The sequence below is a fragment of the Aspergillus alliaceus genome, assembly GCF_009176365.1.
Source record: "Aspergillus alliaceus strain CBS 536.65 unplaced genomic scaffold BDW43scaffold_5, whole genome shotgun sequence".
Classification (NCBI taxonomy): Eukaryota; Fungi; Ascomycota; class Eurotiomycetes; order Eurotiales; family Aspergillaceae; genus Aspergillus; species Aspergillus alliaceus.
In genome coordinates this window covers 415506-433615 of record NW_022474688.1, presented here as the reverse complement: position 1 = coordinate 433615, position 18110 = coordinate 415506, and the positions used below count along the sequence as shown (strand labels likewise).

At 50.6% G+C, this 18110-nt stretch overlaps 5 protein-coding genes across 5 annotated transcripts; 2 read left to right on the top strand and 3 right to left on the bottom strand.

Moving 5' to 3' along the window:
• The first annotated feature begins 434 nt into the window (after nt 1-434).
• On the top strand, nt 435-3656 carry BDW43DRAFT_263759 (beta-glucosidase H). Its single transcript, XM_032040593.1, has 3 exons — nt 435-697; nt 1067-1673; nt 1772-3656. Exons 2-3 carry the CDS (start codon nt 1123-1125, stop codon nt 3612-3614), a joined length of 2394 nt encoding a protein of 797 aa, XP_031904439.1. The 5' UTR covers nt 435-697; nt 1067-1122; the 3' UTR covers nt 3615-3656.
• Nucleotides 3657-3971: 315 nt separating this feature from the next.
• Nucleotides 3972-5809, bottom strand: BDW43DRAFT_321929 (NAD(P)/FAD-dependent oxidoreductase; the record flags this gene model as incomplete). Its single annotated transcript, XM_032049447.1, has 6 exons — nt 3972-4306; nt 4383-4919; nt 4972-5382; nt 5434-5476; nt 5531-5627; nt 5685-5809. The coding sequence occupies 6 exons, from the start codon at nt 5807-5809 to the stop codon at nt 4017-4019; spliced, it is 1503 nt and encodes a 500-aa protein (XP_031904438.1). The 3' UTR covers nt 3972-4016.
• Nucleotides 5810-7341: 1532 nt separating this feature from the next.
• Nucleotides 7342-15211, bottom strand: BDW43DRAFT_263757 (putative THO complex component (Rlr1)). Its single transcript, XM_032040592.1, has 3 exons — nt 15128-15211; nt 10056-15034; nt 7342-9992 (listed from the first exon to the last, which is right to left on the bottom strand). The coding sequence occupies exons 2-3, from the start codon at nt 14951-14953 to the stop codon at nt 7598-7600; spliced, it is 7293 nt and encodes a 2430-aa protein (XP_031904437.1). The 5' UTR covers nt 14954-15034; nt 15128-15211; the 3' UTR covers nt 7342-7597.
• Nucleotides 15212-16988, bottom strand: BDW43DRAFT_263753 (putative nucleoside-diphosphate-sugar epimerase). Its single transcript, XM_032040591.1, has 3 exons — nt 16658-16988; nt 16389-16594; nt 15212-16312 (listed from the first exon to the last, which is right to left on the bottom strand). The coding sequence occupies exons 1-3, from the start codon at nt 16678-16680 to the stop codon at nt 15513-15515; spliced, it is 1029 nt and encodes a 342-aa protein (XP_031904436.1). The 5' UTR covers nt 16681-16988; the 3' UTR covers nt 15212-15512.
• Nucleotides 16989-17630: 642 nt separating this feature from the next.
• Nucleotides 17631-17999, top strand: BDW43DRAFT_263752 (uncharacterized protein). Its single transcript, XM_032040590.1, has one exon. The coding sequence runs from the start codon at nt 17722-17724 to the stop codon at nt 17887-17889; it is 168 nt and encodes a 55-aa protein (XP_031904435.1). The 5' UTR covers nt 17631-17721; the 3' UTR covers nt 17890-17999.
• The last annotated feature ends 111 nt before the right edge of the window (nt 18000-18110 follow it).

Below are 18110 nucleotides of genomic sequence, written 5' to 3'. Positions count from 1 at the left end.
CAGAGTAATCTATAGTAAGAGAGATCTTGACTGAGCAAGACCCTAAGTACCCTCACTAGAGCGGCAGCTTCGAAATTAAGAAAGCTACAGCTGTTCTAGTACGTATATGAAGATATATATTTGGAATCATGATTTACATAGAGTTTTTTGTAAAAGACAGAGAAGAAAAAAGATAGGAGAATAATTCCAGGGGCAGAGCTACGGATAAACTCCACAGGACAAAATTTGTATTCTGTGCTTCATCCCGAATAGGCAATATCCCCAACCCTCCAGGATATCAAACCACCCTCGATTGATCGCCGGTGATCCACCGCAGGAGAAGGATAGTGTAGGCACGACGGACCGATACTCCGTGGGTTCCCCCACTGCCAAGCGATCGGTTAATCTTCGGCCATTCCTCCGTTGCCTTTTCATAGTGGCTTTGCAGTACGATTCTTGCTCGCTCGCATGTTATCGTAGCCATGTGTCAGGTATTACGACGCCAGGTCTGAGTTTCACCACGGATTCCTTCGAAATCGCTTTGCTGCACGGGATGCACGGAGATCCACCTATCCACCTTAGATGATGTCGTTGGACCGTGCTCGCGAGATCAAGCGGGGAGCTCGGGACGAACTATCGAGATAACTACTCTTGTCTTTTGCTTTGAATTGTTATTCATCCCTGACCCGTTTGGTGGAGTAGTTGGGGATATAAATTTGTATGCCTTGCAACCCTTCTCGTGAGATCTGTTTCTTTCTCCCTTCTACTTCTCTACACTACTTCTTTCCCGCCCTCACTCCTCCCTCTCCTTCCTATATCCATCCATATCTATCTTTCTCGTATTATCCCACCCATAGTTGCGGAAAAGTTATCCTATCATTGTTCTTCCTCCTTTGAAATCGGTTGTCTCCTCTTAAATAAAATAAAACTAGACATACACACACCCTCACCACCAAAATGCCACGCATAGATGTCGAAAAGACCCTCGAAGAACTCACACTAGGCGAAAAAGTCGCCCTAACAGCCGGTTCACTCTCCCCCGAATAAAACCCATAAAACCAAATCTAAACCGACTAACAAGCCCCAGGAATCGATTTCTGGCACACAGCCTCCATCCCACGCCTTAACATCCCCTCTCTACGCATGTCCGATGGCCCCAACGGCGTCCGCGGCACTCGCTTCTTCAACGGCGTCCCAGCAGCCTGTTTCCCCTGCGCCACCGCCCTCGGCGCAACCTGGGACACCGAGCTGCTCCAAGACGTCGGCCGTCTGATGGGCGAGGAGTCTATCGCCAAGGGCTCGCACATCGTCCTCGGCCCCACGATCAACACGCAGCGGTCTCCGCTCGGTGGTCGGGGCTTTGAATCCTTTGCCGAGGACGGTGTGCTTTCGGGTTTGTTGGCCGGGTTCTTCTCCAAGGGGATTCAGGAGAAGGGGGTTGCGGCTACGCTAAAGCATTTTGTTTGTAATGATCAGGAACATCAGCGGATGGCGGTTGACAGTATTGTTACTGGCAGGGCGATGAGGGAGATTTATTTGTTGCCGTTTCAGGTCGCTATGAGGGTTTGTCGGACGGCTTGTGTTATGACGGCTTATAATAAGGTGAACGGGACGCATGTTAGTGAGAATCGGGGGATTATCACGGATATTCTGAGGGAAGAGTGGGGGTGGGATGGGTTGGTTATGAGTGATTGGTGAGCTTTTTCTTCTTTTTCTTTCGTTAACTTTTTTTTTATATACATATATGTCTGGTTGGATTTGGGATGTGGATGCTGATGGTGTGGGTGGGTAGGTTCGGGACATATAGTACTTCTGATGCAATTAATGCAGGCTTGGATCTGGAAATGCCGGGAAAGTCACGCTGGCGTGGAGTTCCCTTGGCTCATGCCGTTTCCTCGAACAAGGTCGCTGAATTTGTGATAGATGAGCGAGTCCGCAATGTGTTGAACCTGATCAACTTTGTGGAGCCCTTGGGGATTCCCGAGAATGCCCCGGAGAAGGCTCTAAATCGGCCGCAGGACCAGGCTCTTCTTCGCCGGGCCGCGGCGGAGTCGATCGTGCTTATGAAGAACGAGGAGAATATCCTGCCACTCAGCAAAGACAAGCCTATTCTGGTGATTGGTCCAAATGCTAAGCTGGCGGCGTATTGTGGTGGTGGCTCCGCGTCGTTGGATGCGTATTACACCATCACGCCTTTTGAGGGTGTCTCGGTCCAGAGCAAGGGCGAAGTCACCTTTTCCCAGGGTGTCTACTCGTTCAGAGACTTGCCTCTTCTTGGGCCGTTATTGAAGACGGCTGATGGCAAGACTGGTTTCTCTTTCCGTGTCTTCAATGAGCCTCCGTCTGAGTCGAACCGTGAACTTGTCGATGAGCTACACCTGGTATCATCTAGTGGCTTCCTTATGGACTATGTTAATCCTAAGATTAAGTCTTTGACCTATTATGTCGATATGGAGGGTCTCTTCACCCCCGAGGAGGACGGCATCTATGACTTTGGCGTCACTGTCGTTGGCACAGGCAAGCTGTTTATTGACGGCGAAGTCGTCGTGGACAACACCAAGAACCAACGCCAAGGTTCTGCCTTCTTCGGCACCGCCACAGTGGAAGAAAAGGGCTCGAAGGAACTGAAAGCAGGCAAAACCTACAAGATCCTCTTTGAGTTCGGCACAGCACCGACCTCAGACCTGGACACCCGGGGCGTAGTGGCATTTGGACCCGGTGGCTTTCGCTTCGGGGCAAGCCGTCGTGTAGGCCAGGAAGAGCTGATCTCCAAGGCCGTCGAACAAGCCGCTAAGGCAGACCAAGTGGTCATCTTCGCCGGTCTAACCAGCGAGTGGGAGACCGAGGGATACGACCGCGACCACATGGATCTTCCCCCAGGCAGCGATGAACTGATTTCACGCGTACTGGAGGCGAACCCGAATGCTGTAGTGGTGATCCAGAGTGGCACCCCAGTAACAATGCCCTGGGCCAAGCAGACCAAAGCACTCCTGCACGCCTGGTTCGGCGGCAACGAATGTGGCAACGGCATTGCCGACGTACTGTACGGCGACGTCAATCCCTCCGGCAAGCTGCCCATTACCTTCCCCGTCCGTCTGCAGGACAACCCAAGCTTCCTCAATTTCCGCGCGGAACGTGGTCGCGTCCTCTACGGCGAAGACGTCTACGTTGGATACCGCTACTACGAGAAGGCTAACCTGCCTCCATTGTTCGCCTTCGGTCACGGTCTCTCCTACACAAGCTTCGCCCGCTCTGATCTGACTCTCACGACCAGTCCTGAGAAGCCCAAGTACGAGGAAAGTGGTGAACCTATCACCGTAACTGTCACTGTTACCAACACGGGTAAGGTTGCCGGCGCAGAGACGGTTCAGCTCTGGGTTTCCCCACCGCCGACAGAAGTCAACCGCCCCGTCCGCGAACTCAAGGGCTTCGCCAAAGCCTTCTTGAAGCCAGGCGAGCAGAAGAAGGTGGAGATTGTTGTGGAGAAAAAGCTCGCGACGAGCTGGTGGGACGAGCAGCGTGAGAAGTGGGCGTCCGAGAAGGGCGAGTATGAAGTTATTGTGACAGGCACCGGGCAGGACGTGCTCAAAACATCATTCAAGGTCGAGAAGACCCGGTATTGGTTAGGATTGTAGACTATGATTATCATGATTATCTATGAGTCCAGCGATTCTTGAATTTGAGTTCTGGGTATTGTTTTGACTAAACGCAGGCTCTGAAATTGTACGCTTCTCATGACATCTATCGACATCATGTTTACATCCACTTAAGCCCCAGCCCTAGAAGCTAGTAAGCATAGGCCACATTAAGCTTGAACGTGCGATGATCACATCCGAAACGGTAGAATCAGTAGGCCCGTATAGTTAGTTACCAATAACCCAACCTGCCATCAAACTCAGCTCCAGACATCAACGTCAAGGACCCAAGACCAAACTTCCAAGGAAAGTCAACCTCTCCAAAACGCAAGGAAATATCTCAGAGACAAACCCAAAAAAAATCACCCCATGTGCCACTGAAATCCGAACTCTGCCCCAATCTTAATGAACCCTAACCAGCCCCAGAGCACCCCGCTCCATCCGCGGCGCCAACCCATTAAACACGCCCATCTCAAAATCCGAGATATCCGATTTATCAAATTCCATCTTCATATCCATAATCTTAGCTCGGTACCGATTCACTATATCTGGGGAAATACCCAGTTCCGCAGCGAGTGCATCGGTGTCGCCCGGTCGGGTAATGTACACGGTTCTGCTGCAGAAGTCGAAGATCTTAGCGATTTGGTCTTGGGAGAGTTTTTCTGAGGGGACGTCGACTGCGCCTTGGATGACTGGATTTATGTCAGAGTTCAATCTTAGCTTGGGGGGAGGAAGTTGGCGAGTTAAATAGTATGGTAGGGAACTCACCGGGTTGGAAAATTGCAAACGCTCGATCAAAACTATCCTCTTGGAAATCATTTAGGATGGGATTATTTTGATTAGCGATTTGCTTTCTGGTGGCACTGATCACCATTAGGAAGCGGGTGTAGGCATCTGATACCTTCTGGGAGTGCCAGTTTGCCGCGACGGTCTGGGAGCAGTGGTGTCTTTCTGCGGCGCAGATTGTGACGGCGGCGGAGAGACCGCTGTTCAGGGCCAGGTGGACGCCGGAGGAGAAGAATGGGTCGATGAAGCAGCCTGCGTCGCCGGCGAGTCGGAGGTAGGGGCTGGCGTAAGATGAGGCGCGGTAGGACCAGTCGGATGCGGATTTGGGGTCTGAGACTAGTTTGGCGTTTGCGAGGAGGGCCTGGATGCCGGGGGTGTTATTGAGGCTTTCTTTGTAGAGTTCGACACTAGATTGGCTTTTGGATCTTTTCTTGGATGTTGAGAGGTCTTGGCTCATTACTACTCCGACGGAGGTTGTGTTGTTTTGTAGGGGGATGGCCCATGTCCAGCCGCTGCCGTCTGGTGTTGTGAGTATTTCTTTCGTGATGGTTGATAGAGTTATCGAACGTACCACTGATAGCTTCGAAATAAGGGTCATTCTCCCTTGGCGTCCCAGCCCCAGGTACTTCTACATCTTCCCAATACCCCCACGTAGCAACTCCCTTCAGCGCATTGTTCACGACCCGGTTCTTCAAATACTTGGTGCTAACCAGCCCAGCCCGTCCAGTCGCATCAATGAGGTACCTGAACTGAATGATACCGTTGCTCCCATCTTTCCGGGACCATGATGCGGAGACAGGGCGTCCCGGCCCATCGTCAACACTCTCGGAGTCTGGCTCAAAGTTAACAGAAGTGACTTTGACTCCATCGAAGACCTGTGCACCGCTCTCTCCTGCGTGTCGGAACATGAGATCATCTGCCTCGGAGCGAACCACGTTCCACGTGTAGTTTTCCGGTCCGCCTACGGCGAGAAAGTCCGTGTCTGTTCAACTTTTTAGTAATGAAGGACTGAGCCGGATTAGGGGTTCCGTACAGGCGGCAGGCGTGGAGTCATTGAGTTTGAAACTTGCTCCATTCTAGAGTGAAATTATAGCTTTTGGTTGGTAGCTTGATGCGGAGATGGAGGTTACCTTTCTGGTGAATCCTTGGTCTTTGAACTTTGCTTCTAGGTCGATGAATCGGAGAAAGTTGCGGAGTGAAGGGAGCATGCTCTCGCCTATGTGGTATCTGATGTTATGCATGTTAGGTGGGCGGATGGTATAAAGGGCTTATGTGCATATATACCTTGGGAATACCTCTGCCTCCAAGACGGCAGTATCGAGTCCCTCGCGCGCCAGGACAGAAGCAGCGTATGAACCGGCTGGGCCGCCTCCAATGACTAGGATAGTGGTTTGTTCCGGGATAGACATGTTGAAATTGAATGTTTCGTCAAATGGCGGGGAAGGTGGTAGATGTTCTATCGAAGCTACCCAGCAGGGAGAGATACCTCTTACGGAATGATGCAGAGTGCTTTTATATCTCGATCATAATAATCACTTGACCACTTCAGCTCTCAAAACTACACGTCTATCTTCTTCAAGTTTCATATCAGCGCCATTTTCCACCCTCGAAACAAGGAAACACGATCAAAGACGTGTACATATCCTAAAAGAAATAGCGCAACTCTTTCCCTCTACGCCCAACAATCAATCTTCTAGATCTGGTAACACCCCCACCATCAAGTAACAGTCACGAAGAAAAGAGCACAAACCTAATGACCCTACATCTTCCTCACCAGCTTACCGTCTATAACCCCCCATCTTCACCACGCAAGCCAACCAACTCCACGACCCCCTTCCTGGACCTCAATTGCAACAGCCTTCCATTCGCTACAACCAGCAAGGGTCACAACTACATATAATTCGGGGTGACTCCGCGAATTTCTGAGTATTGATGAGCTTGTGTGCTAGAGCCCATCAATACTTAGAACAGCGAACTGATATTCAGACTCTAGGGTGGGCTATCTAGTGCAAGTGGTTATTTCTATATCAAAACTATCAGGGTACCTAGGGTATACAATAAGGGCCAACAGGGCTTCAGTAGAGATGCTCATTAGTGAATACCCTTTTTATATTCTATATATGTAGTTGTAAACTTGGTGATTAAAGAAAATTAATTAAATGACGTGTCAACAGCACCAGATGATACAGAAATCAGATATCAAAATAGTAATTACGTGTAGATGCGGTGATGTTTTCTCGTTTTCTGAGTCGCCATGAGGTATAGCTATTATTATTATTATTACTATTACTACTATTATTATCACTTTTTTAATCAAGTTTAACGTCCGTAGCGAGCCGTTAGCTATGACAGACACATGTGCCTAGGCAGTGGCCTATACCACTGCCTTTAAATAGTCTCTAGCGGCCCTATCAGCTCCCTCTATCGTTTGTGGGATCATTCTGATCCTTTGCCCTGAGGTATACTTTGTATACCCCCAACGACACAATCCGCAGTAAAGATGATATTAGCATTCACTGCGATCTCGCCTAGTGGCATAGCGATGTGGTGAATCCTAATCCAAAATCTACTCCGAACACAAACCCCAGCCTGACTGATCCTCCTCCATTATATCGTCAGGGTGGATAGTGGACTAATGTTCTGTCTATGTCTATATTCTCGCGATTAAGGTCTAACAAAGGCTTTGTGAAACTCTAGAGGAATTTATTCATAAAGTAGGATTTTCAGTTGAAATACATGCTAACTTTAATAGTCCGACTGCTGATTGGATACTGAATAATTATTATTATTGATTTAATGGGACTGGTTTCCGAAATCTCTGCGTCGGGCAGTCATTATTTTACAGGCATTATAATAAATTCAAATAATCTACTCTGATCCTACGGAGAAAATTAGCAAAGAATCATACTGTCCGCATTATATGTTTTCATGCATTTACATTCCATTCCGGATTAAAGTGTATCATTATCCACATACGTTAAGCTGGTATCCGTCCAAGACGCTAAAGAAATGTAGAGAATACACATGGACTCCAACAAGAGCCGAGAAGGTTATCCCAATGCAAGAAAGATTTGAACACCGTCCAACAATGCATAGATGCGTTATGTAAACAGAGATAAGGAAAAGAAATCACCGTGGGAAAAAGAAAGACAAAGGTTAGAACTCAACCGAGAATGCACATGAAATCTAAATTTTCTTCACGCCCCTCGTCGAGGTCGTTTACTCTCACCTCCCATTCTCATGCCCCCACGGCCACCACCGTCGCCGTGTCCACTTTCATCGCCTCCGGGTCGTCCACGCTTCCGATGAGAGCCTCCGCTACCACCATCGCGGTTATAATCTCGATCACGCTGGCGATCCCGATTCCGGTCCCGGTCTCGATCGCGCATTTCCCGACCGCCCCAGCGCCGATCATCTTCGGCGTTTCCTGGGAGAGGTGGCGGAGGGGGCGGAGGTGGCTGTCCACCAAGAGAAGAGGGAGGGCGTAGCCGCCCTTCATGTTCCTGACTCTGGGCGGCGTCGGATGCATCGTCTCGATCCCGTCGACGACGATTGTCAGATCCCGCCCCGCGGCGTGACGCTTCACGGGACTCGTATCGTTCTTCCCGGGTGTTACTTGCACCTGCATCACTCCTACGGCTGCGCTCACGCTCATAATCTCGCGGCCGGTCTCGGTACTCCTCTCGCCGGCTGCTACTCCGCGTTCCCTCTTCCTCGCCTGCCCGACGCTCGCGTTCCCGATCCCTGTCGCGGTCACGGTCCCGTTCTCTGTCGCGTTCTCTTTCCCGGTCGTGGCCTGAGTATCGCATGGATCTCCGCGACTCGGATCCAGACTCCTCAACAGGCTCACCGCGAGCTCCAGCAGGCCGGTTTCGGGATTGTCCATCATCCTCAGGGTAAGAGGTAGAGGGCCGGCCGGCCATGAGGTCAAGCCGATTCTGTGCTGGTGGGCCTAAACGACCGGCTTCCTCAGGAGCCCCAGGGGCTTGAGAAGGGCCGCTTATACCACCAGGCTGCCGGTTGGCACCTCGGCCACGAATCGTTGGGCCAGGGCCTGCACGCTCCCCAGGTCCCCCGGATTGTTGCAGCATGGTGTTGATCCCAGCGAACCGCTTATCCCCACGACCTCGTTCACCGCCAAAACCAGGACCTTGTGGCGGTCCACGATTGAGGGAGGATGGTCCTTGCGGAGGTCCAAGAGCACTACGAGGCCCGGATGGTGGAACAACGGATGCGGGAGAAGAAGGGTGGCTGGAGCGCATGGGCCCTGCAAAGGCGCCATCCGTGGGCTGTGGTTGAAGGTTCTTCAGGCGGTCTGGATGGATACCGCTAGTGTCGAGCTTCTCCGGGCCAGGTGATGATGGGGCCGCGGGTGCAGAGTGGTCAGGACCAGCTCGCATGCCCTGCCGACCTGGCCCAGTGGGCGGTTGACGTTCGTTAGGTGCGTTCGGGCCGTTGGAAGACGCAGGCCCCCCTCGTCCTCCTCTTCCAGGTGCGTTTCGTCCCCGAGGTCCAGATGGAATCTCGGCAGGAGGATCCGGCTGACGCAGGCGTCCATGGCTCAGATCAGCGTCTCTCGAGTCGGAACCGTCCATAGGAGGTCGTCCAAGCCGTTCGCTGCGAGGTCCAGTCGGCAGGTCCTCATGCCGTGCATGTGCTTGTGCGAAGTTACCTGAGCGGCGGTCATCCGGGAACCGTTCCGGGCGGTTTGGAAGTTCCACTCGTGGGGGGGATAATGTTCTCGATGGCAGAGACCTCCGATCGTCCTTCTCTTGTCGCAGAGCCTCCCCACGTCGGTAGCTTTCCCTGTCAGGGTGGTCGTGTATCATCTCGGCGCGATCCGGGTGCGTTGGTGGACCAGAGCGTGCGACAGATGGCGCGTCCCGGGCGTCAGAAGGACGCAAACGCCCAGCGCGATCTGGCCATTCCGGTTCTCTTGGGACACGCCCTTCACGATACGGAGGACCACGGAACGGCTCATCCATAGATGGTCTTAGAGGATACTCGCGATCGAGACGACCATAGCCTCTACCATCACCTATAGGCTGTTCGAATGGTCTATTGTAATCATGCTCGCTGGCGTAGCGGCCGCCTCGAGGATAATCTGGATGTCTATCGCGCCTGTCGTCCAAAAGGTCAGGTCGTGGCGGCAACCTTCCATCGTCTCGGTAAGGACGGTTGGGTGTATGCGTCTGCGAGCGCATATTTTGATTGCCGGGCGGCCCTCGTTCTGTGTCAGGGCGTCGGGGAATATTTGCTTGCCGACTAGGTTCAGGACCCTTCGGGGGGGCATGAGGTGCAGCTGATGTCGAGGGAGCGGCGGCGGCCTGCGCAGTAGTAGGAGGTTCGGTAGCTGGAGTGGCAGGTTTCTCGCCGGTTGCTGTCTCAGTGCTGCTTGTCTGCTGTGTCTGAATAGCAGTCGGTTCCGTTGTGGGAGAGGTCGTAGTATCGGCTTGTTCAGACGGCTTCTGTGCCGTTTTATCTGTGTCCGCCGTGGCCTTCGTGGCGACATCAGTCATCTTTGCATCTTCAATCTCCCCATCTTCGACTTCCGTCTTCGTAATCGGTTCCGACCTGGAAGCAGTCTCGGGTCTGTGGTTGACGGAATCAGCAACTCGGGCCTAGTTGGTGAGATTGACGGGTTAATAAACTTACTCGTTGGTTGGTTTGAACTCGGCCGCAGAAGCATTCAAACCTGGAGTGGAAGATTGAAGCCGTGGCGTTCCGGGCTTTCCACTTGCGGTCTTCTCAGCTGGCTCAGTCTTTGGGGGATTACCCTTTCCTGCCGGTTGGCTAGTTATCATAAAGGCCTGGGGAAGCATCCATTTCTTTTCGCGTCGGTTGAGGTCTCCAATCAGAGAGGCTGCCGGAATCTTTACATCATCTCGTTCATCATTCTGGCTGAGATTGTTCACGCTAGTCAACATGTCGCGGCCGATCCAGTTCACGGCAGGGAAGTTTTGAACAACCGCCTTGAGGACACTAATAGCATTACGGATGTGCATGTATTCGCCGCCGTTCAAGCATGTTTTGAGGGCAGCAGCCAGAAGACGGTGCCATTTGTACAATAGTCGACGGAAATCCTCATACTCTAAGAACGTCGTCGGTTTGCCTTCCGGGTCGACAGTCATAGCAAATCCAGGAAGGTCCTTTTTATTTCCAAACGCTTCCTTCTCGTAGACGGTCTTGTCAGCGTGCCAACGACCAAGGTCGCGAATGATCTCGCTCAAAAAGCGACCAAGGTTATCAGCTTCCCTTGAAGTGCACTGGAAAATCAGAGCAGTAAGTCTCTGTTCTCGGAATAATTGGTCTAGGAGACCGACAGTCCGGAAGTTGGGCGTTCCAGAGGTATGAAGAAATTTCAGGAGCTTGAAACAATAGAATGCGTCAATGGGAGACAACAGCAGGCGGGGCAAAAAACACTGCTCTAGCAAGGCAACGTTCAATGAATCGTGCTTTCCGCGCATCCCAGCGAACCATCGATCTTTTTCCTTCTGCAGCTTTGCTCTTGTCTGGCCATAAGATTTCAAATGGGCCTTGTTCTCCTCCAATATCCGGTCTTGAAGCTGAGTGATCTGCTTCTTTTCCCGTTCCTTTCTCTGACTTCCAGCCAGGCTAATATCAGATCGGTCATGGCCAATGGAGATTACCTTCTTCTTCTGGCGGTCTATTTCGTCTTCATACGCTTTTTGGGGCACATGCACGTCATAAACCGACAGCTGCCAGAAGGTGACATAGAAGTATAGCCCAACGACGCCCCAGGTTTCAGAAGGCAGGGCCGACTTTACTTGATCCTGAAGGTCTTGCATGACAGGATTCAAAGGAGTTTCCGGAGTAGCTGAGGCGGTGGCGATAGCTTGTTCTGTCATCTTATTTACCGCGTCAGTCCCAGTAGGCTGTTCAGACTGGTCTTTATCAACATCCATAGCATTTTCAGCAGACTGCTCGCCGTTCGGGGCTGTTGCTTCTCCTTCATCCGTCTCCATCTTATCGGCTTCGCCTTGAGGTGGAGATTGCTCCTCGCTATCACCACTTTTCGACACCACTGCTTCATCTTCCTGCATTATTCTCTCGCTGTCGGATATCTTCTTGGCCACACTTGGTCGTCGAATCCAAAAAGCTATCTCGGGCTGTACACCGTACTCACTAATCAATGATGCGAGGTCGGGGACAAAGGAATCAAATTCCTCCACCGACATATTACTGCGGAGGAGGTCGAGATACTGAGCAAGGACTCGATGGATCTCGTCAAAAACGTTACCCAGCAGTTTAAGTTCTGAGGAAGCCTCTGATTCCTTGAAAATACACGTCCAACGTTCCTGGGCAATTGCAATTAGCAACTGACCGGCGAGCTTCGAAACGGTCAACGATTTTAGTAGTCGTCTTGATGTGGTTTTGGACTCGTGCCGTCGATCCAATAGCTGTAAGATTGTTTGGGCCTGAAGGACCTCGCCACCTGCCATGGCCTGTATTTGAGAGTCGTTAAAGTTGGTATCGGTAATAATACCTGCCATAGAGCTGATCATTTGCTCTAGGACAATGAGATCAGTAGAGTTATTATGTCGGAGCTGTTCAACAACGTATTGCAGTACTGGAGTAGGGTCCATCACCGAGTACCGCTTGAATGTTCTACCCGCGAAAGTTGCCAGCGCATTTAGCCAACGGCTGGTCAGTAATCCACCCTCCTGGACACGGCTTCTTCCCTTTTGGCCAAGTGAATTGATCAACGCCCATGTCAAGATGTCGTACCCGAGGTTGGTGAAATAACGTGCACACTCCACCACAACTTCGATAAGATTTTCGTAAGATTCGATTTGGCTGATAGCGACGTTGATAACAATTCCCGGGTTCGCGTACGCAATCTTAGCCAATGCACGAGCCATCGGTCGAATATTTGTCTTACTTAACCTCTTGAGGACGTCCTTCGTTTCCGCTCTCGCCTGGTCAAATGCCGACTTGATATCCGGAAGGCGAGAGGTTTGCCCATAATACCACTCTGCGTACATATTGTATCGGGTATCACGGGGGAAGAAGCTGACCAGATCGAATACCTCGTTGACAACACCGGGGTTTGCCTTGGTCAAACTAATTGCGGGGACTAAAAGGCGTTTGCAAAGGTCTTTCCACCGGGCCTTGTTCTCCAGTGAGTCGTCTTTACTAAGACTGTCTTTGCCAATCCTTGCAAGTTTTGTCAATAAACTCGCGTCCTGGCCAATTTTATGCCCGGAAATGTTAAGGAAAGAAGAGCAGAGTGCAAAAACGTCGTCAACATTCTGGCACAGAGGAATGTTATCGGCCCAGTCGTCCCAGTAGAATCTATAATCAGTTCCGTCGTTTGTGTCTTCCTTATCAAGCTGAGCCCACCGAAGCACACGTCTGGGCGGTGCTTGAGTTAACCGAATCTGGCCCTTTGGTACGCCGGACTGGTCTGGACTCAGAATCTGCTTCTGCTCTCTGAGTTCATCTACAGAAGGCAGAGGGCGCAATGAAGCGTAGACCTTGCTTAAACAATGATGGAGAATACGGTGAATATACTCGGGAAGTTCCGGGTAAACGTCCATAAGCCACGGGAATTTGCTGAGTATGAAAAGAGATTCAGGAAGTGCACCAATAACCAGTAAGCTCTTGAGAAGCATAACCTTCTGGTCCGACGGCTCCGGGAGCTCGTCTTCCTCGACCTTCGCTGGTGTCGACTTCTCCGTGTCTTGGTCTTTTCCAGGAGTTGCTGATCGCGTCTCGGATTCCCGAATGCGAGGAGTAGGTAGAGTATCATCCGACAATGCACCAGCCATCATCAACGCATTGACACCTCCGCCAGGGCGCGCCGCTCTCTCCCTTTCTGCTTTTTCTTTTAATTTCTCATCTTTTAGAATATCCATAGAATCATCCGGTCGCCAAAGGTGAGGGTACAAGTCACGTAGGGACATAAACCCTACTTTGATCAACAGAGCTGCCAGATAGATGAGGTTATCCGGAAGGATGTCCGATTTATTCCGAGCCCGAGATGAGTAGAAGCGAAGCTTGAACCCGAGAAGCTGTGCTGCCACTCTATTTCCCTTAGGTGGCAAAGTTCCCGTGGCTTCAATCCATTTACGCGTTTCCGCCTCTTCTTCCGACAGACTATTGCTTTCGGGAATCATCCGTTTCAGGTCTTCTTCAGAGACTGGCTTACGTCCAATCTCGAAGAAAGCCCGAATACCAATCTCTTTGACTCGCTTCCAAAACTCTTTGTCACGGTGTTCGTTCAGGTGTACTAATGCAGCCCGTTCTTCGTCAGTCGTAACCCATCCCGCAGAACCTGGTAGCGCCCAGTTTGGAAGACCGGAATCACGATGATCACCATCAGCTGTATCAAATGTGTCCTCCTTGGGCCACCAAGAACTGGCTCTTAACAGCTTAACAAAGAATCGATATTGCTTCACAAGTACAGCGGCGAAAACATCTAATGTGACGTCAAGAACGCGACCGACATCCATATCAAATGCGCCGATCATTGCCTTGACCCTCTCAAAAGTATCTTCAACAACTTCACTGGATGGAGGTTCATTGTTGCTGGTTGTGAAGAGCTCGGTGAGGAGTTTGGAATATCCCTCGGATTCTTCTCGCAGAAGGTTATAGTTAGATTGTCGGTACAAGAGATTAGTCTGCTTCCGAATGCCCATACGGGCGAATGTATCACGAACTAGACCCAAGGACTGGAGAAGCGGTGTGTCGAGCTGAAGGCGCATGAGTGCCGAGTTGATCCCTGTGGAGAATACCAATGGCCTCAAGGCAGGGTTTGACGTGTCAGAGTCGGCGACTATAGATAACGTGTCCAAGAACAATGAACGGGTATCAAGGATAGTTGTCGCCTGTCCTCCATTATCCATATCGATATCTTCTGCAGCAACATTCTCTCCGATAATATCCTTAATTGCGGCGCCCGCATCCGTTGGAGACAGCCGTCCATAAAAAGCGCTCCGGATCAACTCCTGGTATATCGCGACCAACCTTAAGATATCCTCTTCATTCTTTGCCTGTGTTCCATCCTCGACAACCTTTTGCTTCCCCGTAGAGGACCATGCGTCAATGACACTGTCATTCACGTACTCATAATCATATGGGGGAGGTGGAGCAGCAGGTTTCACGGGAGGAACATGGGATATTTGAAGTTGCGGCGGTGGTGGTGGGTGCGACTGTGGTTGCGAAGGAACAGGTGAAGGGGATGGAGGAGGTGGCGGCTGGTTTATCGCTGGGGATGCGCCGTTGATCGGATTCTGCTCCGAAGTTTCTTTCGCAGGCGTTGTGTTTGGGGGCGACATAGCAGTGTCCTTCCGACCGCCAGCCTGGTTCTGGCTATCGTTGCTAAGCCTTCGGCCAAGGTTATTCCTGCCTCCCCGATTGCCTTGTCGGCGTCCACGTCCGCGAGTGTCGGAGTGATCGCGAGGGGAGTTATGCTGCGACATGCTTAGATTGCTCGGTCGATGAGGAGAAGGCCGCTGGCCGTCGATTCCCGAATCACCAGACCAAGTTCGTTCGTTTCTCTTTCTCTTTCCTCCGCCACCTGGAGCCATGACAGCTTAGCCAAAGCTACCGTGGATTGCTCAGGCAGAGAACCGGAATGTTTCCGACAGGTCGCAAGTCATGGGCGGAACCTTGAGTTGAGCTGGTCAGCACCACAATTAAGAAAAGGATTAAATCAATGTAGCAATTCAATACGGAGGACAAAAAAGGATGGGGAGAACAACCTGCAGTAGAAATGACATGTGACGAGAAGTCGAGGGTCAAACGGCGCTGGTTGAGACAAAAGGATGCCTTTGGTGTGTTATGGACTCGGTGATTGATGGTAATAAAGAGGATTGCATTGCGAGTGTCGCGCTTGTGTCGCTTGCGTTACCCGCGCTCGGCGCTAAGCTTTTTGCGATCTCCGCCGAGTATTCAATCTTTCTGTTCCATTCTGTATTCTAACAAATGCCATGCCCTCAATAATACCATAAATACCTTTGAATATATTATTCAGAGGCGCTATACATAAATACAGGGCTCACCATACAGAGAAACCTCAAACATCATGATTAGAGAAGCATAAGTTTATTCATCCCGTCATTATACCATACAAATTTACGCTATGTTCTACAGCAGACCCAGCGCCTTGGCCTCAATGTCCACGATCTCAGGGATAAGCTCCTTGAGACTGGGCTTATTTGGGGACCAGCCTAACAGCTTCCTAGCACGAAGGGCATGGCCTCTGGAGCTACTTCCCCAAGCGTACAGCCCAAATTGATTCAACTCCGTCACCTGTGCATCCGACAGAGATTCGACATCAGGAGATGAGATGAGCTTCTTCTCGTAGGCGACTCTAGCCACTTCACGCTGGATATCCCCCCAAACGAATTGTCCGTTCTCGGCGAGATAGTAGCCCTTGTCATTCCAGGTGGCGCTTCCGCCACCGACGGCGGCGGCATCTCCCAAAGCACGGTACACGTCACTGAGGTCCTGGACGTGGACCTGATGCCAGATATTCTTGCCTTCGCCGACTAAGAATCCCTTCTTTCTCTTCAGCACGGCGGCGGAAAGCCAGTATGCCTGGACGCTCTTCTGGTTTCCAGGTCCCCGGCCCGGACCGTAGATTGTAGGAGGGCAGACGATAGCCGTCTTGACGCTCTGGGGGTTGCGCTGGCCACTTTCAATGATGATCTTATCTACGTTCCTGTGCAAAGAGTCGTCGGGGAGGTTGAGAAGCTCATCAACGCCATCCCAATCGTTGTGTTCCTTAGAACGGTAGAAGCCCCACGCGTTGGCGCGGAAATCCTCAACGGTCAGGATTCCAGTGCCGGAGGTATGGATCACCCACACTGGTTTCTCGGGAGTGTGATGTGCGGCGCCCTTCGCGATAGCCTCAGCAGAGGCAACATGGTCACAGTCGGCACAGTCTAAGCCACATTATTAGTTACGCAGAGTTGTACAGATCGTTTACGGCACGGAGGTTTCTATTTTTGGATAACTCACGGAATACAATATCTGCATTCTTCACCTCCTCCTCAATAGTTTTGGCCGAATCAAGATCTCCATGAACGATCCTCACGTTGGGGTATTGGCTGGTGACCTGGACTGCCTTGTCCTTGCTCCGAACCAAGGCCGAGTACTGCCAGTCGGGGTGTGCCTGGTGCACGGCATAGAAGGCATCGCCACCAATGTAGCCAGTGACGCCGGTGCTTAGAACAAATTTGTTGGCAATCAATTCTCTACCATAGTTCCTGGAATCAAAAAACACTCACAAGAAAACCTTAGGGGCAGCCATTGTCTCAATGATGCACCTGTAACTCACGACGTTTCACAGGATGTTAAAGGGGATACGGATTGATTCCAGAGAGGGGTAAAAATGAGGGGCATCTTGAACTTATTATAGTTGTCTTGAAAATACGTAACACCGATAGCTTGAGCTTGCTGATGCTTTGAAATCAAAAAAGTGGAATGATGGGTCCAAGACATGCAATCAGAGTTGCGCGTGAGGGTGGGGTTGCCATACTCTGGTTCGGCCATTCATTCGGTACTTCTTTTGGGTATCTTGCCCCTCTTCATGTAGCCTGCTGGGTGCATACATGATGCAGGTAAATCTAGGTTCTCTATCCTTCCTCCAAGCAACTGTCCTTATCTTTCTACTTCAGCAACTGGCGAGTAATCGGAGCCTGATAGCTCAGTGTCCCAATATTCCAGGGCTTGCCGGATCACGCTAGACTAGTGCTACAATTCCTAGTATTATACCCTACGAGGGTTCTAGATTGTCATGTAAGACAGAAAAGAAAAGAAAAGCAAAACTATGATTCCGTCAAACTCTATATTTTCGATAAAAGGTAGCCCGCGATGTCTTCCTGTCTGAGATATATAAACCATGAGAAGAGCAGAGATCTCCAGTACCTATAAAAGAGAATATAAATATCTATCCGACCATGAAGGACAAGACATCTGTCGCTTCCTACTCGAGTATAGAATGGCCCGTTTGTATAGCCTCGACAGTTTGTATCCAAAAGACCACATCCTATATTCCTACACAATCATTTCTAGCATAAAATCAATGAAAATATATCAGGCCATCTTTCGTATGCACGTGTATATTTTCGAAAACGGTCGGGCAGACGATCTACTAGGATTAGATATATATATAAATATCAGGGATCATAGATCCAAGTAACGCATTGTAGCCTTACACTAAAGAGTTACTGTGTTGTTCAATTCATTTACAGGGTATCGTTTCCATCCGCCTTAAGACCTGATATTTCACAACAAAATTGTTCAGAGCAGAGGTGAATACCTCTACGTTCCACAAAGCCTGTCAAGCACTATGATCATTTCCGGTCTCCGTGTGGATGTCAGACTTTATAGCCCTAGGCAAAGATCGTCCATAGTGACAAGCTGTGCTATGCTAAAAGACTTTGATGTTTACCACGCAAGCCTGTCGGACTTACGAAAACAGCTATTCGCAAAGCGTGACATAGAGAGCAGCTGGTAAGTGGAAGATATGCGAGACATAACTAGGTGCGTTGTTAGTCTTCTGTGGCTCTAGAGTGGGCAGTTCGTCTTGTAGACCTATAGGCGCCGTGGTTGACAATGACACATCCTTCTCCGACTACGTGGATATCGTCTCTAGCCACTCACAAGTCAGTCATACAGTATGAGCATACTGTTGTATTGTGTATTCATTGCTTTGATATGTTCTTTCATTACAAAGGA